At 34.4% G+C, this 24,339-nt stretch overlaps 1 protein-coding gene and 2 pseudogenes across 5 annotated transcripts in view; all 3 read right to left on the bottom strand.

The window, feature by feature from the left end:
• Poc5 (POC5 centriolar protein) overlaps window positions 1-24,339 on the bottom strand; it is a 42,033-nt gene that overhangs the window by 15,573 nt on the left and 2,121 nt on the right. For 2 of the 5 annotated variants that reach the window (XM_077800354.1, XM_077800356.1), the window contains exons 2-8: window positions 22,216-22,300; window positions 16,644-16,791; window positions 13,783-13,869; window positions 8,317-8,522; window positions 7,060-7,236; window positions 4,497-4,601; window positions 1,752-1,931 (exon numbers count right to left, since the gene is read on the bottom strand). In XM_077800354.1, the coding sequence (XP_077656480.1) occupies window positions 1,752-1,931; window positions 4,497-4,601; window positions 7,060-7,236; window positions 8,317-8,522; window positions 13,783-13,869; window positions 16,644-16,791; window positions 22,216-22,299 (987 nt within the window). In that variant the 5' untranslated portion in view covers window position 22,300. Of the gene's footprint in view, window positions 1-1,751; window positions 1,932-4,496; window positions 4,602-7,059; window positions 7,237-8,316; window positions 8,523-13,782; window positions 13,870-14,346; window positions 15,386-16,643; window positions 16,792-22,215; window positions 22,301-24,339 lie in introns of those variants that run through there. The other 3 variants (XM_077800355.1, XM_077800357.1, XM_077800358.1) reach the window with 2 other exon arrangements.
• Window positions 2,606-3,076, bottom strand: LOC113193510 (NADH dehydrogenase [ubiquinone] iron-sulfur protein 5-like; annotated as a pseudogene).
• LOC113193521 (ATP synthase F(0) complex subunit C2, mitochondrial pseudogene) lies at window positions 11,602-12,211 on the bottom strand (annotated as a pseudogene).

Genomic DNA, 24,339 nt, shown 5'->3' with positions numbered 1-24,339 from the left:
ATCTGACTTTACAGGTTTCTTGGTTTTCTGATAACCAGTCTTAAACAATGACTAAAGCATATAAGCAAAGAGTCAGATGCTTAAGCCGAAAAGTATAAATACTATTATAAATTATAAAGCAGAATACAAAAAAGAGTCAAAGTCTGAAGATACTCAATTAAACAACTGTGTAAGGGTTCTCCTTCCTTTTAAATAGTTTTGTGAGAATGGACTACTAAAAAATATTATAATTAAGATCCAGGAAAAAAAATAGGAATTGAGGGTCCTTGTTTTTGAGCTATGAGTTCTACCTTCTGTATACAGATGCTAGGTGCAAGGATTTTAGTGTCAGGTAATTATGTTTAAGAACCCCTTCTGCATAACTTCTAGGCTTTACTAACTGTTGGTGTGGCTGACACAGGTGCACATCTCAAGTTATATTTTATTTATTTTTTAATTTATTTTTTTTATGGTGTTGGGGATTGAACCCAGGGCCTTGTACATGCGAGACAAGCATTCTACCAACTGAGCTATATCCCTAGCCCTTAAGTTACATTTTAAAGGGCCACTGTTTTGCCCTTTTAATTGTCCACACTTGAATGTCCTTTGACTTTTCTCCCATCCTCATATTTGTACACTTATCTTTGGTTATATTTCCAGACCAAGCAGGTGATTCCTGTGTTGACCAAAAATTATTTCCTGTTGTTAAGATCAGCCAAGACTCTTCAGGAGTTAATTTTAGGAACTTTAGAGGCACCTCTAGCCTCTTCAGTCTTTTCCTCTATCAGTTGTGCCAGGATGGATGAGTCTTGCTGACCACAAGTGGCTTGCCTTGGAAGCATTAAGGGGACATTTTCCTCTCCAATGACCCTTCTTCTTTGCAGAATGTACACTGGTTGTCTTCCTGTTTTCTAGAGTCCTTGTGATCCCTCTGATCAGGAGGTTGGGTGAATTGCAGGGCCCTTAGGTGGGTCCCATTGTTCCTGGATGACCTTGGAGGGCAGGGACCAAAATACTGGCTATTTTTCTTAAACATTTTATTCTCCTTGATTTTAGTGTCCAAGTCTTGGTTTTTGAATACCCAGAAAGCCAGTTCCACATTTTTTTTTTGTTGTTGTTTGTTTGTTTGTTTGTTTTTAACTTTCTGATATGGGCAATTGAACCCAGGAATGCTTCAATACTGAGCTACATTCCCATTTTTAAAAATTATTTTATTTTGAGATAGGATCTCACTAAGTTGAGGCTGACCATGAACTTGCAATACTCCTGCCTCATCCTCACATGTCAGTGGAATTAAAGGTGTGTTGCTCTATGTCTGGCAATTATCTACAGAAGTTAAAGTGCCAAGTGAACAACACATTTTCCTATAGACCAAACCTAAACTGCATTTTTTGAATGTTATTTTTGAATTGGGGAAAATTATTTGTATTTTGAAAATTTATTTTATATAATACTAAGAATTTAATGCCATAATGTTAATTTTTTTCTCTTGTTTTCAAGAAACCTCTGTATTCTTCAGAACGGTTTTTATTTCATTTTGGGTCCCAAATATTTTCCCATGGAAACACTGCTAATTTATTATTAAAAGTCAAAGAAAATAATTTCTGATTTATTTACATTTGCTTATAAGAACATAATTTAAATTAATATAGAATAGACATTTTAAATTTTTATTCCTGACTACATAAAGACTAGAAAAGAAGCCTAACTCTAAATTAATAGTGAATCTATTCATTTACTACATTAAAAGAAAGTAAATTAAAAGAGTTTACCATAGAAACTTTGGCTTCATAATCATTAGAAATCTGAACACAAACTTCTTCAGCTCTTGCTTGACAAGCTCGTTCTACCACCTCTTTCCATTGTCTTTGTATTATGGAACGCCAGCCCTTCCAGGTTTTCTTCAGTAAAGTTCTCTGGAAGTACTGGTCAGCTAGTTTGCATTCATAAGCCTGAAAGAAAGTAATGTACAACCTCAAAAAAACACAGGGGATGGTAACTATATTGTAGTAATAACAATAAACGTAACATAGTGGTAATGTGTTAAGGATATTACATTAATAATGTACATAAGTTATCATTTAATTTTGTATAATCATATTATTCTTGATGCATTTAGGAGAATAGGCTTAGACAGGTTAAGTAACCTCTCTAGTCAGATTTGAGTGAGCTTCTATCCATTATATCCTGGCTTGATACTGCTTATAAAGCTAGTGGAAAAAATTTAAAAACAAAACAAAAGAAATGAAATAAAGAAACTTGCCATCTTAGCTACAAATCTGCATTAGCCTTTTAATTGAAAGCAAGGCCAGGTAAGTAACAAAGAGTGGCTGTAAGGCAAAAAGGGTGGTGGCTGTAGCTTCAGATGATACTAACACTGCTTTCCTCCCCTTCGGCTTGGTGGCCACCATCAGAAACAAAATTAATTTAACTTAGACATCTTGCCATTATATGTAGTGCCAAACAGATCCAAATAGGAACATAATCTTTATCAATGGATTCTTTTTTTTTTTTTTTTTAAGGATGGAACAATCCTTTATTTTATACACCTTGAAGTTTTCAATCATCTTTCAGTGGCAAAGAGAGAACATGAAAATCAGCCTTCAGCCATCAGGAGCTGCTCTGTTCAGGGCCTAGGATCTCCCTTGTCCCAGTGGTAAGGTGGAGGGGTGTACTTCCCTTCCTTTTTGAGCCTGTCTAGCTGCTTGATGGCTCTCACATGTTACATTAGTTTTTTGCTGAAGCAAAATTCTATGAAATTATCATATTCTATCTTATACTCTTTTTGTGACCAGATATTACCAATTTCATGTGCGCATTCTACGTGTTCTTTTTTGAAAGCATGGAATTAAGAAGGAATCTTTTTATTTACTTTTATAATGTAGGATTTTTTTACTTTACCTTTATTTTGTTTGTTTATTTTTATGTGGTGCCGGGGATCAAACCCAGTGCCTAACACATGCTAGGCAAGTACTCTACCACTAAGCCACAACCACAGCCCCCAAGAAGGAATCTTGTAGGGCTGTTCAGTACTTTGGATTGTCAAATGGCAATCTATGTTAATGCCCATCCTTTTCTCATGTCAAAGAAAAGGCATAGTGTCATTGTCTCCTTTCTGGTTTCAACTTTAGGACAATCAATGAATTCTTTTGAAGAAGTAATTCTAATGTACAACTTTCTTAAATTTGAAAAACTATCTAAAGAATGATGGCACCTTAACTATTCCAGCCAACATTTAAGTATTAATTCTTATTATGTGTCTCTTGACAAATACTTTTCAAAATATAGTATAGTCATTTTAAATAGCTTGTTTCAATATGATTAACGTGGATTTAATTCATTTGGATTTATAAAACAATGAAAACACTAGAGTATTCTTATAGGAGAAATTCTATTCCACAACAATAGCTTTTTCCTTAAATACTTATCTCTTGGAAACTAAATGCACAGAGACTACTTCAAAGATCACAAGAAAAAGAATATGTATGTATGCATATGTGTATGTATGTATATGTATGTATATACGTGTATACACACACACACATTTCCATCTCCTATACTCACGGGTTTTCATACTGTTTTCTTGTCTGATACACACACACATTCTCTCTCTCTCTCTCTCTCATACTTTTCTACTCACTTTTGATACAATAAATTATTATTCTCTCAGTTCACTATTTTGATATCTAATTTAGTTCTTATTTAATTAAAATAAAAAAATGTTCAGGTTTAAATTATATAGAAACTAAAAAAAGATAAACAGCATGGCTTTGATTCTTATACTAAGGCAAGTCTACACAATAAACATTGGTACTATTTTTTAATCCACAACTATATTACAAATGTAGTAATGGTTTTTTATGAAGAGGCTGTATTCAGGGGCTGGGGTTGTGGCTCAGCAGTAGAGAGCCTGCCTAGCACATGCAAGGCTCTAGGTTTGATCCTCAGCACCATAAAAATAAATAAAAATAAAGGTATTGTGCCCCAAACTACAATTTAAAAATAAGTATTAAAAAAAAGGGCTGTATTCAGGTATTTTAATTTATTTGAGATGGGGTCTTGCTGTGTTGTCCAGGCTGGCCTGATCTCAAATCAATCCTCCAGCCTTATCCTACTGAGTAGCTGGGACCACAGGCATGGGCACTGAACCCAGACAGGTATTTTAGAAGTAGAAACAACATAGGAATATTTTATGATTGCAAATTCTTTTTCTATATAACCTCATCTGAGGTAAAATCTATCAGGGCATTTGTAATTTAGGTACAATCCTCATTAAACTGCTATGGAGCAGCACACGATGTACCTATCATAATATATATCTTATGTTAATAAATTCTAACTATTTTTACCAAACTACATCAAAATCAAATTCCTTTGAAATAAGAGCAATCATTTTTAAGTCATAAATTCATTTTTACTTACTAGGAAGTAAATTTTTGACCTAGAATTCTAATAAGGGGACTAAACCCTTTCAGAAGTCTAATATCAGTCAGTGGTCTTGTCTTTTTAATACTTACATCCTGTCTGGAGCTGATGTGGCCAATTCGCCAGTGGAAGAATGTTCTCATTAACTCTATTCTTTCCTTTTGTTTGCCTATGGCATGAGACAAGCTGGAAATCACCTGTAAATAGCAATTACTTAATTATTGTGATCTTACAATACAGAAAGAGAGAAATTGACTTATATATCAAAAATGCTAGAGAATAGCTATGGATCTCTGCCATATTCATTTAGTCTCATTATTATTAGAAAGACCAAAAAAATTCTCCACATTAATACTCTAAAGATTAATGAATGCAGAAGAATTGTCTGTATATCTTGTTAACTTTCAATAAAAGTTTATGAATATTAAAATTAATAGTTATTAACATTTAATTCAGGAAAAACAAATGTACACTTGAAAGTTTTGCTACATATTCAAAAAAGTTTTTATTCTGTAGACCTGTGAGCAGGGCCAGGTTTTAAATATCTTTCTGGTACCTTGGATATGGAAATTTATCAATAACTTTAATAATTTTATGGTTTCAACAGTTTTCTAAAAGCAAATAATAGTCATTTTTATGTACTTCTTCAAGGATATTATCTTGTCCTTTAAAAAAATTTATGAAAATTTTTAACAAATGACCCAATCAATAAATGGGCCAACAAACTGAACTGACACTTCTCAGAAGAGATATACAATCAATCAACAAATTTATGAAAAAATGTTCAACATCTCTAGCAATTAGAGAAATGCAAATCAAAACTACTCTAAGATTTCACCTCACTCCAGTCAGAATGGCAGCTACCAAGAATATGAACAACAATAAGTGTTGGCAAGGATGTGAGGAAAAAGGCACACTCACACATTGCTGGTGGCACTTTAAATTGGTGCAATCAATCTGGAAATCAGTATGGAGATTCCTTAGAAAACTTGACCCAGCTATCCCACTCCTTGGTTTATACCCAAAGGACTTAAAAACAGCATACTACAGGGACACAGCCATATCAATGTTTATAGCAGCATAATTCACAATAGCTAAATTGTGGAACCAACCCAGATGCCCTTCAGTAGATGAATAAATAAAGAAACTGGGGTATATATACACAATTGAATATTACACAGCATTAGAATCAAGGCATTTGCAGGTAAATGGATGGAGTTGGAGAATATCATGCTAAGTGAAGTAAGCCAATCCCCAAAAAACAAATGCTGAATGTTTTCTCTGATATGTGGATGCTGATCCATAATGGGGATGGGCCAGGGGAGCATGAGAGGAATGGAGGAACTTTAGATAGGGTAAAAGGGAGGGAGGGAAAGGAAAGGGACATGGGGGTAGGAAAAATGGCGGAATGAGATGGACATCATTGCCCTACGTACATATATGAAGACACAAATGGTGTAACTCTACTTTGTGTATAACCAGAGACATGAAAAATTGTAATCATGTGTATTGAATTGAAATGCATTCTGCTGTCATGTATAACAAATTAGAATACATAAATATTTTTAAAAAGCACACACACACACACAACCTATGAAGGTTTTTAAATACTAAGGTAATATTTTCTCTTATAAAGAACTTAGTAAATGAAATATGTATCTAAAAATTGCCACATTAAAAAGATACTTAGTAAACTGGGGACATGTATTCCTAAAAGAGGAAGAGGCACACAGTCTTAAGACATTCATTACATTCTATTTCAAGATGGATGGTGATGCATGGCTGCTTACTTTATTCATTTTCATTAACTAAACACATGATATGTAACTCTTTTTTTGTGGTACCTCAAAATTAAAAAAATTAAATTTAAAATATTTAAAAACCTTAGAACAGGGTTTTGAAGGTAATAAAGAAAAAGACATTAATATCCATTGTTTCAAAAAACATAAAAAATGTTCAAAATTTACATTATACCCTCTAAAGAAATGCATATTTAACAAAACATAAACTTTATCTAGCTCACTGAAACATCTGAATGCTGCTTGTGCAGACAAGCAGCGAGTTGTCTGCCCTGAGTCCTTCTCTAAAAGCCACCATCTTACCCAAAAATGATACGGGGTCTTTGGGGGCATATACACTTTGTTCAAGGTGCTGTCTGGATGCAAAAAACTACCACAGACCTGAACATGACCCTCAAGTTCTTAGGAAGCTAAAAGAAAGTGAAACAAAAGGTATTTTTTTGTCAAGAATTATCTTTATCAAGGAAGAAAGACATGTCACAAACAAAATTTGGGATAAATAAAATGCCCTCTTTAAAAAATGATATAAAAAGTGGGTAATACTGATTCCTTAATATTCTCTTAAGGGCTTTTAAGAAAAAAAAATCCCACAAAAATTAACAAACGTACCTACATTTAGCAGACACTTAAAACATCAAGAACACCAAAGTCAAAGGCAAAGGTCAAATGATATTACATTGGTATATTTAATAGGAAGACTAAATCCTATGGTTATGTACTTATTTTTCTATTAGTTTCTGAAATGATTTTCTCTTTGTGGTCTTTTATGAGCTAAATAATCATTACTTCCTGGAATTTATTACCTAATAAGGCATTTACTGAATATCAATTACAAAGAGATAGAAAAAAATTAGACCTCATCTTTTCTCCCAATGGAAATTTCAAAGGTTTTTTGCAGCTCTTTCAAGTCATTGATCTGGTTGCTTAGTTGTTTTACATGTGCTGCATGTTTTTCTTTCTCTTTTTTCATTTCCATTCGGTGCCAGTCAATAAAATTAAGTTTCCATTTACTTAGTTCAGATAAAACGTTTGTCTGAAAAACAAATATACTGACAATTAGTAGTTTGTTCCTTAATACCATTTCTTAAAACTAAAGTTAGGAAACATAAAAAAAAAAAAAAAAAGTCAGAGCAAGCAGTCAATATAGGAGTCACAAAAAAAAAAAAAAAAAAAAAAATCACAACATGTTAATGATACAAGTTCAACAGTCCTGGCTCTTTGCAGTTTACATTTACCACATCAAGGACTTTTTTTTTTCTTATTTTAAGTTATCTTGTAAGAAGTCTTGTCATTTAAAATTTTTTTCAGGCCTCATTCACTAAACTTCTTTGTTTATTCAAGGACTTTAAACGTTCATATTAAAATGGATCAGATAAAAAAGAAATTTAGGACTATCAGCTAGGCTGAGCCTAATGACTGGGAAGTTAGTTAGATAGAGGTGGTAGTGGAAACTATGGGAGTTGAAGATAGGGTCTGACTATGTTGCCCAGGTTGGCCATGAATTTTTGGGCTCAAGTGATCCTCCTGCCTCAGCTTCCCTGATAGCTGGGAATGACAGATGCTGGCCTCCATCAGTCAGAACTAGGATATGACAAAGCTCAACAGGTGTCAGTCACACCAAAGCTAAGCCTTTCAAAACATCTGAGAAAGTCTATGGAACATATAGAAGAGTACTAACAACTTTTTAAAACTGCCAAAGTTATGATTTCTAACCTAGTAGCATCAGCTGGGAGCTTAATAGAAATATATAATCTTGGGACTCTGCCCAAGACCACTGATATGAAGCTACAGTTTAGCAGGATCCCCAGGTGGTTCAAATGTACATTAAAAACCAAGAAGCATAAATCTAAGATACTGTACTCATCTTCTCAGGAAACCAGAGAATTTTATTTTTTAAGATAAACTTTTAAAAGACAATAAATAATCAAGAGTAAAACTACAGGGGCTAGGGCTATGGCTCAGCTGTAGAGTGCTTGCCTAGCACGAGGCCCTGGGTTCGATCCTCAGCCCCACATAAAAATAAATAAATAAAAATAGAGGTATTATATCTAACTACAAAAAAAAAAGAGTAAAACTACTGTACTATATATTATAATTGAACAACTACCGATACCTTAAGATTTGAACTCCAAAGATCAAGCATATTTTCCATCCTCTGAAGGTTTTCATCAAAAACAAGACTATCACCCACAAATATTTCATGGGCATCTGTAAGAGCAGAATTAGACCTTGATGAGGAAGAGTCACCTAAAAGATGTGAACTGAAAAAATCCATGACTGGGTGAGAAGGCTTCCTTGGTGATGACACTGGTGATGATCCTAGAATAAATGAAAAATTGTAGTAGTTGAGCCAAATTAAAAACTTTGCCAAACTTTTAGGAAGTAATACTGAAAGGCTATAAGATGTCTGCTATCAATAAAAGAGAATAAAATCATGGCATTTGCAGGCAAATGGATGGAATTGGAGAATATAATGCTAAGTGAAGTAAGCCAATCCCCAAAATCCAAATGCCAAATGTTTTCTCTGAAATAAGGAGGCTGATTCATATTGGGGTTGGGAGGGGGAGTGGAGCATGGGAGGATTAGATAAACTCTAGATAGAGCAGAGGGGTTGGAAGGGTAAGGAGGGGGCATGCAGGTAGGAAAGATCGTGGAATGAGATGGACATCATTACCCTAAGTATATATATGTATGAAGAGAATGAATGGTGTGAATATACTTTATATACAACCAGAGATATAAAAAATTGTGCTCTAAATGTGTAATATGATTTATAATGCATTCTGCTGTCATATATAACAAATTAGAATAAAAAAGTTGTTTGCTATCTATGGAGGCTGAGAGAAATTATCTTTCAGGTATATACCTTAATCTGGCTATTTTAAATTTCAGTATTATCATTGATTTAGGATTAACCTGCATGAGATGCCTCCTACACTCCCCTCAGCCCAACAAATGACCCCTATCCCAAATAAGGATGCTTTATATATCCTAATCCAGCCTGAATTGCAAGTATTATCATCCATATCATCACATTAACATGAACTAAGTACTAAATTCCTATAATAAAAATGTTGAAAGGTCAACTCTTATAACACATGCTACCTTAATGTTACCCTAATAATACCTAAGAAGTAAGTGTAACTATCTTTATTTTAATGAGAAAACTAAAGCTCAGAAAGAATTAAATAATTGACCAATGTCAGAATGGTTCTATATAGGTCATTAATACTTTATTAATAACATAATTTATAGCATAGCATAATCATCACCATTGCATTAATTCTACTGCATCCTAATCTTGCCCCAAAGACAGTTTAGTAATAAATAATTTTTTAAGTCATACTGGTATATTAAAAAAAAAAAGCTTTACATAATGGTCATACTCTTCTTTTTGCACAAAAATTTGGCATAAAATCTGCAATGATTATGCATTGAAATATGATAACACTAGCATAGGTCTTAATATGGATAAGATTCAACAATATAAATAGAGAGGGGCTAATAATTTAATTTAATTTACCAGATACTCTGTTGTAAGGCACTCTTTTAGCTTTTAACTTGCTGGGTGAGAAATATATACATCTATCTATACACATATACTTATATAAATAACTCCCATCCCTTGTCCTTATACAGGGAGGTGGGGAAGAGCCTGAGCCAGAAAAAGAACTCTTGCTATCTCTAAAAAGCACAAAACAAAATGAAATTAAACCTTTATTTCTCACCATGCACAAAACTCAACTCAAAGTGGATCAAGGACCTAGGAATTAAACCAGAGACTTTGTGCCTAATGGAAGAAAAAGTAGGCCCAAATCTCTATCATGTTGGATTAGGCCCCAACTTCTTTAATAAGACTCCTATAACATAAGAATTAAAACCAAGAATCAATAAATGGGATGGATTCAAACTAAAAATCTTCTTTTTCAGCAAAAGCAACAATCAGTGAGGTGAATAGAGAACCTACAGAATGGGAGCAAATTTTTACCACAAGCACATCAGATAGAGCACTACATCTAGAATATATAAAGCACTCAAAAACCTTAATACCAATAAATAAATAAATAAATAAATGGGCCAAGGAACTGAACAGACACTTCTCAGAAGAGGATATACAATCAATCAACAAATGTATGAAAAAATGTTCAACAGCTCTAGCAATTAGAGAAATGCAAATCAAAACTACTCTAAGATTTCACTTCATTCCAGTCAGATGGCAGCTATCAAGAATACAAACAACAATAAGTGTTGGTAAGGATGTGAGGAAAAAGGCATACTCATACATTGCTGGTGGGACTGTAAATTGGTGCAACCAATATGGAAAGCAGTAGGAGACTCATTGGAAAACTTGGAATGGAATCACCATTTGACCCAGCTATCCCACTCCTTGGTTTATACCCAAAGGACTTAAAAAACAGCATACTATAGGGACACATCCATATCAATGTTTATAACAGCACGATTCATAATAGCTAAATTGTGGAATCAATCCAGATGCCCTTCAGTAGATGAATGGATAGGGAAACTCTGGTATACATACACAATGGAATGTTACTCAGCATTAAAAGAGAATAAAATCACAGCATTTACAGGTAAATGGATTGAGTTGGAGAATATCATGCTAAATGAAGTAAGTCAATCCCAAAAAACCAAAGGCCGAATATTTTCTCTGATATGTGGATGCTGATCCATAGTGGGGATGGGCCAGGGGAGCATGGGAGGAATGGAGGAACTTTAGATAGGACAAAGGGGAGAAAGGGGAAGGAGGGGGCATGGGGATAGGAAAGATGGTGGAATGAGTTAGATATCAATACCCTAAGTACATGTATAAAGACATGAATGGTGTGACTCTACTTCCTATACAATCAGTGACTTGAAAAATTGTGCTCTATATGTGTAATATGAAATGAACTACATTCTGTCATTGTGTATAAAAAATCAGAGTAAATAAAAAATTTTAAAAAAGAATATAAATGCAAGTAGAGTATATGGGTCAAAATACACAAATTTAATGCAGACATTTCTTCTATGGTAAGAACACAGCTGACTGATACTGGCCAATGTATGAACATGTAATAACAAATCCCATCATTATGTGCAAGTATAATGTATCAATAAAAAATGTGGAACAACAAAAAAGCACAAAATAGAAAGTTTAATTTTTTGTCACACATTTATGTTTGGAATTAGAGACTATCACCATTTTTCATGTAGCTCACATTTGTTGTGAGTTCTAATAACCAGGATTGAAGGACTTTGCTCTCTTCCTTACTGAATGAATAGAAGACAAACCTACTAGGGCTGGGGTTGTGGCTCAGTAGTAGAGCGCTTGCCTAGTACGTGTGAAGCACTGGGTTTGATTCTCAGCACTACATAAAAATAAAGAAATAAATTTTTTTTAACATCTTATTAATACAGTATTTATTTGTCTTCCCTCTGTCAAACCCTGAGCCAACCACTTTCCCCAGATTGCCTGAGAAAGTATAGGAAAAGGGACATACAGGGCAGACAAGACATGGGAGAAAGAATTCGAGGCGGAGACTGCTCCTTCACATGGCGAAAGGATGAGAAAGGCCACCATCAGGCAAAAGAGCCCCATGGCCTCTGAGAGGGCAAAGCCCAGAATGGCGTAGGAGAAGAGCTGTTGCTTCAGAGAAGGGTTCCTGGCATAACCAATGATAAGGCTTCCAAATACAGTCCCAATCCCAGCCCCAGAGCCAGCCACCCCAACTGTGGCAGCCCCAGCCCCAATGAACTTGGCTGCTGTGTCAATGTCCCTTGAAATGGTGCTGGTTTGGAAGCGGTGGCGAGGGATAAGTGAGGTCAGGGGACATGGGACTGCCAAGCTGCTGAAGCTCTCATATGTCAGTGTCTCTGGTCGGTTCAGAACCACTGCAGACAGTGGTCGGCTCAGCAGATGAGAGGTGCTCCTGACCAAGGAGTGGGTGGAGAGGAACCTGGAGCAGGCATACATTTTCAGGGGGTGAGGGGCCTGGCAAGAAAGCTGCTCCCAGTGCAGAGAAGACAGAGAGGGGCCAATAAAGAAATAAAATTAAAGATATTGTGTCCATCTACAACAACAACAAACAGACAAACCGACTCTAGAACTTGCTGGAGTTCTGTAGATTTTTAATTGTTGAAAAAATATACATACCCTCTAAGAAACAGAATCATGTAACTTAAGAACTTGGAAGGCCTGTCCAAGATTATACTGCCAAAGACTTATTACAAGTAAGGAAAATAAAGGGTAGAGACATTTTTAAAATGGTGGCTTAAATGGTTTCCACATAGAGTAACACTGAATCACATAATAAGGAAAGTATTTCATTTTTATTTTAAAAATTATTCTCAATCTGATTCTAGTATGCTTTTAAAACCTTAGTTTTCTCTAGCCTCATGTTTCAGAAAAACTGTCATTTTCTCTATTTTATTTTATTTAAAAAATCTTTTAGTTGATGATAGACTTTTATTTTATTTATTTATATGTGTTGCTGAGAATCGAACCCAGTGCCTCATACATGCCAGGCAAGTGCGCTTATTGCTGAGCCCTAGCCCCAGCCCACTCCATTTAATTTTAAATATCAGACACCTTGCCATTCTGCAATATTTTGTTTTGCCTAGAGACCATTAACATTGTTAATCTCTCCTTTCAAAAAAAAAAAAACAACGCTGATTTTAGGCCCAACACATCACCACCCAATAATGCTGTAATAAAACTTAATACTTTGTTTTCAATATGTTTATTTTTACCATTACATTCATATTTTAACAAATGCATATTAACTTTATATTCAATAATAACTGAAACAAAGTTTCTTTTTAAAATGAAATGAATTTAAGCTAAAAAGTGAACATATATTAAAAAAAACAATAAATTAGAGAACAGATGGTATAAAGATATGACAGAAGCCATTACATTGATACACATATGCCTGAAAGTTGGGAAATAGTGCACTATAGTTTACAAAAGATTTAAGTTAGTCAAGCTGTCTAACATCACATTAAATCTTTAAAACTGGAGCTGGAGTTGTGGCTCAGTGATAGAGCGCTTGTCTGGCATGTGTGAGGCCCTGGGTTCGATCCTCAGCACCACATTTTATATAAGTAAATAAAACAAAAGATCCATTGACAACTAAAAAATATATGTAAAAAAATCTTGGGGCTGGGATGTAGCTCCATGGCAAAGCATCTGCCTTGCATTCGCGAAGCCCTGGGTTCGACCCCCAGTTCTAAAAAGGACAAAAAAAAAAAAAAAAAAAAAAAAGGAGAACCCTATCAAAAAAAAAAAAAAAAAGATTAAAAAAAAAATCTTTAAAACTACTAATTTTATAACTTAGCAGTTTTGAAACAGAATACTGAATACTACGATGCACTAACCGGTCTTAATTGTACTATTTTGAAATTTACTAAGTTATTTTAAATATTATCATTTAAAATTATTTAAAATCAATTGGTAACATTAGCACTTAAAAAATCCTGCAAGTAATATGCTGATATTATTTCCCTTATTATATTGATAATGTTTATCAAACCACAAAATCTTGCATATTAATAAAAACAAGCTAAGGAAAGGTCATACCATCTATCTTTGAATGACTGGAAATATTTAAATCAGATCCTTTTCCAACTTCTATTGCAGTTTCTCTTACTGCAGAGCTGCTTCCTGCTGAAAAGAAAGTTTTATTTTTATTAAATGGAACCACTCTTGAATGCTTAATCATATATACCTAATTAAAGAAGGCAGTAGTATGTAAATAAGATTTTAAAACAAAGAAACTACAATATATGCTGGTGATACAGGAATACTAAAAGAACAAGAAAGAAAAAAAATAGAAAACCCTTATTGTATCATTGATAAACTCAATCAATGAAATATAGATGAAAGAATTTAGTCTATTACAGCATTCAACTCATTCTATTAGAAATGGATTTGTTATCTTCTAATGACACTGGGTATTTTCTGTGCCTGTTCTTTCCATTAGCTGCAATCAAACCAAAGCATTAGCTCTCCCCAAACAAGGATTTCCCTGCTTCAGTTTCAGAACTTTTAGTCAATACATAGCAAAAGCAAAATAGGGAACCCTCACAAGACTGGCATTAGAGGCTTATATATACTTTCCCAACTTGAACATATCCTACTTACACCAGGTGACTGCAATACCAAGAACAGAGAACACCAGGTGACTGCAATACCAAGAACAGAGAACACGTGATGATAAGTTTACAAAGTCCATTCTAACAAAGCCTGCATCTGAATCAGGATATTTATACTTACTATATATTGTATATTTTAATCTTAAATTCTTTTTGGAAAAGACAGAACGTAAACAAATAAGTACTATCTTACATGGAAGAAAAGAACAATGATCTTAAATGCCAGATGATTACCTTGAAATGTTGGCGAACTAGGGCAAGGAAAGGAGTTGTATTACTAGTAACACCAGGAGTATTGCTGGCAACATGAGAGGAGACAACCTTTTGGTAATCACCATAAGGGTAGAGGCATATAGAGCTACAGTATCAAATTTCCTATTTAAATGTATAAGAGAGTATGTAGTGTTTTGGGTTTGCTCAGTAGGAACTGCATGTTGAAGTACTTAGTGTAATCAAAACATGATCTAAAAAAAAAAAAAAAAACCCAAAAAACCAACATGATCTAGATCACTGATGCGGAATGAAAAAAATCCAAGGTTCCTATCTTTTGAAGGTAATAAAATGTAAGTAGAAAATTTTGTCAGAATTAAAAAAAAAAATTTTAAGGTTCTAGGCCTGTAGTCCTATTTGTCATTCCAACACAGACTGAAGACTGAGGGGCAATGAAAAATTGTTGTGAAATAGCTGGCCACAGTGGCACATGCCTATAATCCCAACAGCTTGGGAGGCTGAGACAGAAAGATTACTAGTTCAAAGCCAGCCTCAGCAATGGCAAGGTGCTAAGCAACTCAGTGAAATCCTGTGTCCCTAAATAAAATACAAAATAGGGATAGAGATGTGGCTCAGTGGTTGAGTGCCCTTGAGTTCAATTCCCAGTACCAAAAAAAAAAAAAATTGTGTACAGAGGGTAAGGAACAGAAACTAGAGCTGTGACTTACTGAAAATCCAGGAGCTGTGCGGCTCTTGAGTTGTTATGTCATGTGCCTTCAAGAACAGGGATCCTTATGCCTGCATAAGTATAAACCTACAAAATGCTATCTGTCCATTATGAGGACTGTCTGAGGAAGGCATTCTGTGCCCTTTGAAAGAACACTTATTTATAGTTAGTGTTTGGGATTTGTACTTTACTGAATAAAGAATGGATAGGTCCTCCTTTCTCTACCTTTCATTCAATTAAAAAAATTTTTTTGTTTTCTTTTAGTTGTCGACGGACCTTTACTTTATTTATTGATATGCAGTGCTAAGAATCAAACCCAGTGCCTCACACATACCACCGAGTCACAACACCAACCTTCCTTTCACTCATTTTTATCAGCTATTAATTCTGTTGTTGACACAGTCTCATTTATGGGTTCATCTTTTACTAATGTTCTCCCGCGAACAATCCTCTATGCCCAAATACTGCTGAAACAGTACTGATATGTGTTTCGTAAAGTAACTTGAGAGATTCTAGGGCTACCTAGGGACAACCTTTAATGTAGGGCTAGGGCATTTAGTTTTTGTTTTTTTGGGTTTGTTTTTTTTTTGGTACTGAGAATTGAACTCAGGGGCACTCAACTACTGAGCCACATCCCCAGCCTTATTTTATATTATATTTAGAGACAGGGTCTCACTGAATTGCTTAGTACCTCACTGTTGCTGAGACTGGCTCTGAACTCTCGATCCTCTTGTCTCAGCCTCCCAAGCCACTGGGATTATAGGCGTGTGCCACCACGCCTGGCTAGGGCATTTAGTTTTAATCCAGCCATAAAACTGTGGAATAAGAACTCAGATGCAACATTAAGAGAGATACAATTGCTATAGCATTGCTTTAACTGTATTACTTTTTATAAAAGGAAGAGTTAAATGAAGTTGGGCGGGGGATATAGCTCAGTTGGTAGAATGCTTGCTTTGCATGCACAAGGACCAAAACTTTTTTAAAGTAAAGTGGTATACACAAAAACTTAGTCTTGGGCTGTAGTTGTGGCTCAGTGGTAGAGTACTTGCCTAGCACATGTGAGGCACTGGGTTCAATTCTCAGCACCACATTAAATAAACAAACAAACAAATAAAAAGATATTGTGTCCATCTACAACTAAAAATTAAAAAACTTTAGTCTAAAAAAAAAAAAGAGTTAAAATAAAAATCCAGCCAGGAATAACATGGTAAAATGTAAATAGATCCCCTACATCACATTAATGAGAAGAATTGCTGATCTGAAGAGACATTTTCAGAATCATAATACAGTATCATTATTAAACTTGAAAATATCTTAAATTAAGAGATATTTTTAAAAATATACATAACCTTGATTATGAAGAATATTATCAATGGGAGTAGGACTTCTAACTTCTGGCACCACTTCTGCCTTAGGATGAGATGGCTGTGACTGTGAAGTACTGGATTCCATATTTGGAGTCACTATAGCATAACGAAGTAGTTCTTCATATTCTTCCTATGAGAAGCCAAAAATCAATATTGTATTTTAACAGCTATACTGCATAAAACATTCAACCTGACTGGACCTTTTTGTTAAGAAACTTAATTACCATAATAGATTAAAGCTTATCACAATATAGTTTTAGCATTTATTTCAAGCTTGAGTCCTTCAAGTGCTTCTTGTGTGATTTTTAAATTTATGATTAAAAATGTAATCTTAGAAGTTTGAAAAGGTGACAGATTCTGTTAGTGATTCAATACAATTAAAATTTATCTACCATTTCTTTCTTATGCTTTAGATGAATTTAACTGAAGATGAGGCATGCTAATAAAAAACTACCATTATTACTGCCTTATAATGAGAATCAGAAACTTCTGCGTTGATATTATGTATCTAAAATAAAAGAAGCAAATTGGATACTTAGGCTTATAATATTGCACTGGCTTTTTATCTCCCTCTAATTTTAAATGTACATTTGTCAAGCAGCTAAATTGGTTTCACTGATTTTGAAAAGTAATGACACAAATTTGAGTTTATAAAATAAATCTATGATTGTAGTTCTGTTTTAATCTGTTTTCATACTGAACTTTAAGTAAAATTGTTTGAAAAAAAGGGTTTATGCTGGTCTATGTTTGAAAACTGTTAGTCTTTGTGGCAATAATATAAAAGAGTGAGTTGGTTTGAGTGTTAAACTATATTACATATTTAACATAGACATTTATATTCAGTAAATATTAGATATAGCAAATACAGATTTTTTTTTTTTTTTACAGTGTATGGTAAGTTTAACAGCAGAAGAGAAACAGACACATTCTAAAGAGAACCTTTAGGAAAATCTAATCACCAGAATTCCCTTTACATTGCTATAATCAACTTCTTTTTTCCTTCCTGTACTGAGGATTAAACCCAGGGGAACTCTACCATTGAGCTACACCCACAACCCTTTTTTATTTTTTACAGAAAGGGTCTTATAAGTTGGCCGGGCTGGCCTTTTTAACTTGCAATCCTTCTGAGTTAGCTTCCTGAGTTGCTAGGATCACAAATATAGGCCATCACATGTGACTATAATCTCCTTTTTGTTAGTGATGTCCCTTTATCACAATAAAAAGACTTTTCTGAGTTTTAAATTGACATTTTCTGATAGAAAATAAAAGTAAGTATTTAGTTTACGGTTATCACTAAAGCAGAAGGCTCTTAACACGAAAAAAAATCATTTAGAACATCAACATACAACTCTGCTGCAGGCCTAACCATGGACCCTCATGGAGGAATGCTTATCTTGATCATTGTGCAGCAGGGAAGTCCTAACAGAACACTATGTTTTGGGACAAAGTGCTGTCAGAACACTGGCAAGCACAATTTCCTTGCTCATTTGATAAGTTATTCCCCTGCTGGTGTGGGGTTGGACTATGTAGTAGTTTCTGGCTTCTTGGGTGTTTTGGCTTCCATAAGATGATATGTATGTATTACCCCTGGCCTATCATGACTGTTATATGTAAATTGGCACATACCTGCTATAAAAGTTATTTTTGCTGTGCAATGAAGCAGACACTGTTCTCTGAAATAGTCTCTGGAGGGATTTCTCCATAACCTCAAGTTCCCCACAGTAGATGTTGGAGGGATAAGCCCCCCAGCACAACTCTAATTTTTATGTTGACAAAAGTAATTACCATTCTTTAAATGGATTTAAATGCCCTTAAATTTAAAAAATATACTTCTTGAGCCATATGTTTTCTACTTATTAAAATAAAGTTCCCAAAGAGATTGATAAGTTAGGGTTAAACACAGGTATTTGTTGGTTCCCATAAACCTGAATGTATATTTATTAGTTTATATAATAAAGTAATAATACAACATAAAGGACTCAAGTGTATGTACTCTCTATGGTGGAAACTGCTAGTGGTCCATTTCCCCTTTATTCCTTTTAAGTTAATAAAGTTCCAGGGTTTGACCTGGGCAAAAGGCCACCCAGCTACATTTCCTAGCCTCCCTTGCTGCTAGGTTTGGTGAAAACACCTGGTCTCTTGGGATTTGAATGGAAATGATGTGTACAGATGTAGGTGAATTCCTTAAAAAGGAAACTGATTGTTTTCTGTTCCTCTCTTCCCATGGACTAGGGGTGGTAGTAAGCCAGCAAACATAATCACAATACAAACACAATCAATACCCTATAGGGCATGGCAGAGCAACAAGAGAAAGAGGAACAAACTTTAAGATATTCAAGACATTTCTTATTTAGTTGTTAAAGCAGCCAAAAAACAAAAACAAAAACAAAACAAACCCTAACTTATACTTCTCAAACAGGCCTTTAATGTTGGCTAAGAATATATACAAGTATAACTGTTATGGACCGAAGCTCTAAAACTAAGTGTGGCTGTATTTGAAGATGAGGACTCTAAGGAAGAAATTAAGGTTAAATAAGTCACAGGCTAGGACCCTGATCTGATAGGGTTAGTGTCCTTAGGAGAAGAAACATTAAAGAGCTCGTGTTCTCTCCCTCATGTTCACTTACTGCACCAAAGAAAGTTCATGTGAGGACAGAGTGAGAAGATAGCCAGAAGAGAGATCTCACCAGAAACTGACCTGGCTGGACCTTGAGCTGGCACTTTTATCTCCAGAACTCTGAAGAAATAAATTTCTGTTGTTTAAGTTCCCAGATCTATCTATCTACCTACCTACCTTTTTTTTTTTTTTTTTTTTTTTTTTTTTTTTTTTTTTTTTTTTTTTGCAGGCAAAGGATTAAACCCAGGGCCTCACATATGCCAAGCAAGTGTTGTCTACCACAAAGCCACATCCCCAGCCCTCTATTAAATTGTTTCTAATATTTTTTTTTAGTTGTAGTTGAACACAATACCTTCATTTTATTTATTTACTGTTATGTGGAGCTGAGGATAGAACCCAGCATGTGCTTTACTGCTGAGCCATAACCTCAGCTCCCTCTATTGTATTTTTAATGGAGGTCCAAGCTGACTAATAAGAATGCTCTTAGGGGATGAAGCTGCTCAGTGGCAGAGTGTTTGTCTAGCTTGTGTGAGCACTGGGTTTGATCCTTAGCTAGCTATCTATCTATATATATATTGAAGAAAAGAAAACAAATAGAATAATGGCATGCTGTCCAGCTGCAACTACAAAAAAAAAATTTAGGGTCTCTTCCCTCTGGTGGCAATTAGCCAAATCAGCTCTGCTCAGTTAACTGAATATTATTTCACAGACAGTAGGCAGGGAGGGGAAAGTAGAAGTCAGTGGCTTTCATTTGTGGCTTTTAGCCTGACCTCTATCCTAGAACAGAGAAGTTAAAAAAAAAAAAGAAAGAAAGAAAGAAAAGAAAGGAAAAGAAAAAGAAATCCAAACATAATATTTCAAAGTTCTCACAATAATCACTAAGACTCAAAGGGGAGATAAATAGGTATATAACAATAATATTCAATGATCATATGAATTCTAACTTATTTTGAAGAAAGATTTGAAAAATAAATTATATAAAGAACTATTTTTGAGTTTCATATATGTAGATGTGCAACAAGTGGGGTATTTTCAGTTAAGGATTAGAATAAATAACATTGTTTTTCTAAATTGTCAAAGATAACTTGTCTTAAGGTTAAATAACAATCCTAGAGTAAGAACTAGAGCTTTTAATTTTGGCTGATCCCCAAACCCCAGTGGTTGCACTGATATGACCTCGAAATACAGTTCAAACCATACTTTAACCATCTGAATTAGGGAAACTTGCTCACAGATCACAGTTGTGCTTATGAGAAATTATCAGCATATAATAAGCACCACCGATATTGCCTCAGCATTTACCATCTTCTGGTTTATGAAGCCATCACATAATATAGACAGTAACCAAAAACCCCTTAAGAGGAATAGTAGTTTATGAGGAATTTTTGTATTAAATATTTGATTTTACATATTTACTATGTATGTAAAAGTATGTATTTATTTTGTGATATTTTAAAGGTTTTTTTTATATTTATATTTTAAAGTTTTTCTAGAACTAGAATCCAAAATAACAACACTGAATTCATAGGAAATATGTGCAGGCTTTCAAGTTTATTCCAACAACCAGTAGGATCAAAAGCTGAGGGTTACTAATAAACATACTCTCAGTTGGACTGACATTATAAGCAGGTAACCAACTATACAAAATAATTTCTGGTAGGTCTAGGAGACTCTTCCCTTTATCTTTCTCAAATTCCATTCTAGAGATTTATTTACAGATTGAATGACCAACTATAATCTGGGGATAAAACCCAGGGCCTTGCTGTGCTAGGCAAAAGTGCTCTACCACTGAGTGACATTCCCAACCCCAATTTTTATTCTTTAATTTAAAACTTTGACTCTAGACAAAAATGACAATTTAAGACTTTATAGGATATTTGTATTTTACTATAAATGAATTACTAAGTTCTTAACTGAAGGAAGTTTGGATGAAGTAAAGATGAAAGGTGCAAAAATGCATTGTCACCTCAAAAGACAGCACTACACGGGAAAGATACCACCAAAAGGGAAGGCCAAGATGACATATTTATGTCACAATTGTAGACCAATTCATCCTAGTAAATGTTCAGATATTTTTCAGTACCTCCCAATTTCTGTATCTATAATTTCATATACTAAAAAACCCATTTGTTCAATAAAATATTTTTCTGAAATTTATCTCATATTATACACAATCAATGAACTTACATAGAAACACAATGTGCAGCTTTTCCACTTTTAAGTGATGTTAACTATAAAACTTAAAGTATACCAGGTCGGTATTCTCTCATTTAAAATATAACAGAAATCTGAGTCTGTGTTTTTGATGATGAAACAGAAATAAAAGAAATAAAAAGTATTTCATGTAGACACTACCCCTTCTGTAGTCAACTTATCTGTCAATGTCCAGGGCCTGTGCAAAAGACTGTGCTGAATGTTGTGGCAACAAGGAATAGAACCTGAACAAGTAGAACACAAGGGAATCTCAGGCTCCAGAACTTTGGATGGCTTGGATACTGTCTCAACTTGCATTAAAAGTAAAAGTTTCAAAACAGGTAGTAGGGCCGGGGTTGTGGCTCAGTGGTAGAGTGCTGGTCTATCATGTGTGAGGCACTGGGTTCAATCCCCAGCACAACATAAAAACAAATAAATAAATTAAATAAAGGTATTTTAAAAAAAACACAAGTAGTGTATGAAAAAATATCAGGAAACATTTTTTTTCTTTTCTATTAGTTGAATTCTTTGTACAAAAAACTGTTTGAAGAGTTCATGACTATTTTTCTGAAAAGTTAAAACAATGTGAAGTAACTCCCAAAAATCTTAAAGTAATTCCCAAAGTTTATATTATTGTCATCTGAAACACTCCATTGTAAATGAAATGAATGAAGAATTTATGCCTGGTTTTCTCATAAATTATCACTTGTTTAAAATAAAAAAAGTCATGACATGTCTTCCTACCTGAAGATCTGCAGAGACAGAACTGCCTGGATCGGAGTCATTTTGTATAACTGGAACTGAGCATTTGTCCTCATCTGATGACATTCTGCAAAAATATTATAAAATGGTAGAAACTAATTTTAGTATTTTCCCTTGACATTTAAACTAAAATGGCTTTAAATATATATCCTTACCTGCAAATAAACTTCATGTTATGTGTTAAAAAAAGTATTCATTTAATATATTGAGAACTTTTACACAAAAATCACTGGGCAAGGAAAAAATAATGTTTATATGTAGTAAAATACAAGAAAAGTCAAAGAAAAGTGTTTTGGAGAAATTCCCATTGGGGTCTGTTGAGAAATAGATTGTGATCACTGTTCTTTAGCAGTGTGTGACAACCTGAATCCTGTGTGCTTTCCTGTGAGATACTGAACCAACAGAAAATGAACGATTTGCATAAATTCTCTTCTGGGGAAACCTACTTTTTGGGAATATTATATTAAGAAAAGCAGGGCTGGGGATGTGGCTCAAGCGGTAGCGCGCTCGTCTGGCGTGCGTGCGGCCCGGGTTCGATCCTCAGCACCACATACAAACAACGATGTTGTGTCTGCCAATAACTAAAAAATAAACATTAAAAAATTCTCTCTCTCTCTCCCTCCCTCTATCACTCTCTCTTTAAAAAAAAAAAAAAAAAAAAGAAAAGCAAGCTTATACAGAACTGATTCAAATACACATACAGAAAAATTATTGAAATTCCTAACCAAAACAAATAAATAAATAAATATACCTTAAAAGACAAATAATGATTATTTAAACTATGTGAACACCAGTTAATGTTAAGACATTGGTGAGGAACTGTAAAATGAAGTCCCTATATTGTAAACCATCTGTGAAGTGGTGTGCATATATACATATATATATACATACACACACATGTATGCATGTCTATATATACACACAAGAAAACATATATACATAGACATACACATATATATTTATTTTTCATTTATATAATATAAATGACAGATGAAAAATTTGCTGTTAGACCCTAAAATAACAGAGGTACACAGTACGGAGATAGAAAGAAGGGTAGGATTACATGAGTGTGAAAAATTGGGAAAGAAGCCAAGGAAAGTTTTTATAAAAAAGATGGCCCAGGCATTGAGAACTGAAAGACGAGTAGGTCTCATCCTGAGAGATGGATCAAAGATAAAAAGGATATTCTGGGCACCAAAGCAGCATAAGCAAAGACAAAGAGGCATGGTACAAATGCTAAGGACAGCAAGAAGTTTGGCAAGGTTGAAGTGAAGAGTACAAAGAGGGCTTGGCTAAGGATGAAATGAAAAGGTAAAGAGCAGTCAGATTTGGAAGAGAATGATTTGTCATATTAAAAAGATGGATTTTTATTCTAGAGAAGTTATTAAACAGGCCCCACTGGGGATATCTCTGAAGCATTTTTCTTTGACCTTTCATGTATTTGACTGTACTATAAACTCACTTATGTTGGGATTAAGTATTTTTTCTTGCCTAGCATATCTGATATTAAACTCATTGTTCCTCCTCCCAACCTGCTCGTCTTCTTATATTTCTTACCTTAGTAGTAGCACTATAATTCCATTTAGTTACCCAAGCCAGAACCTGGAAGCCATCAATAATTCCTCTCTTTCAGGTTGCCTCTGAAACACTGGGATAAAACTGCAAGTGCATAGTACAGTCAGCCCTCTCTTCATCCGGGGGTTCCATATATGTGAATTAAACTAACCATGGGCCCAAAATATATTTTTTAAAAATTGCAATATACTAAATGTTAAGTACAGACTGTTTTTTTTTTTTTTTTGGTACCAGGGATTAAATCCAGAGCTGATCAACCACAGCCACGTCCTCAACACTTTATTTTGAGACAGGGTCTTGCTAAGTTGTTTAGGGTCTCACTAAGTTACTGAGGCTGGCTTTGAATTTGCTATTATCCTGCCTCAGCCTCCCAAGTCACTGGGATTACAAATGTGTGCCACTGCACCCTGTGTACAGATTTTTTTTCTTGTCATCATTCCCTAAAAAATATAACATGGCAACTATTTACCTAGCACTTACATTGTATTAGGCACTATAAGTAGTCTGGAGATAATTTAAAGTACACAGGAG

Source organism: Urocitellus parryii, chromosome 1 (genome assembly GCF_045843805.1).
Source record: "Urocitellus parryii isolate mUroPar1 chromosome 1, mUroPar1.hap1, whole genome shotgun sequence".
Taxonomy (NCBI): Eukaryota; Metazoa; Chordata; class Mammalia; order Rodentia; family Sciuridae; genus Urocitellus; species Urocitellus parryii.
This window is presented reverse-complemented; position numbering and strand designations above follow the sequence as displayed.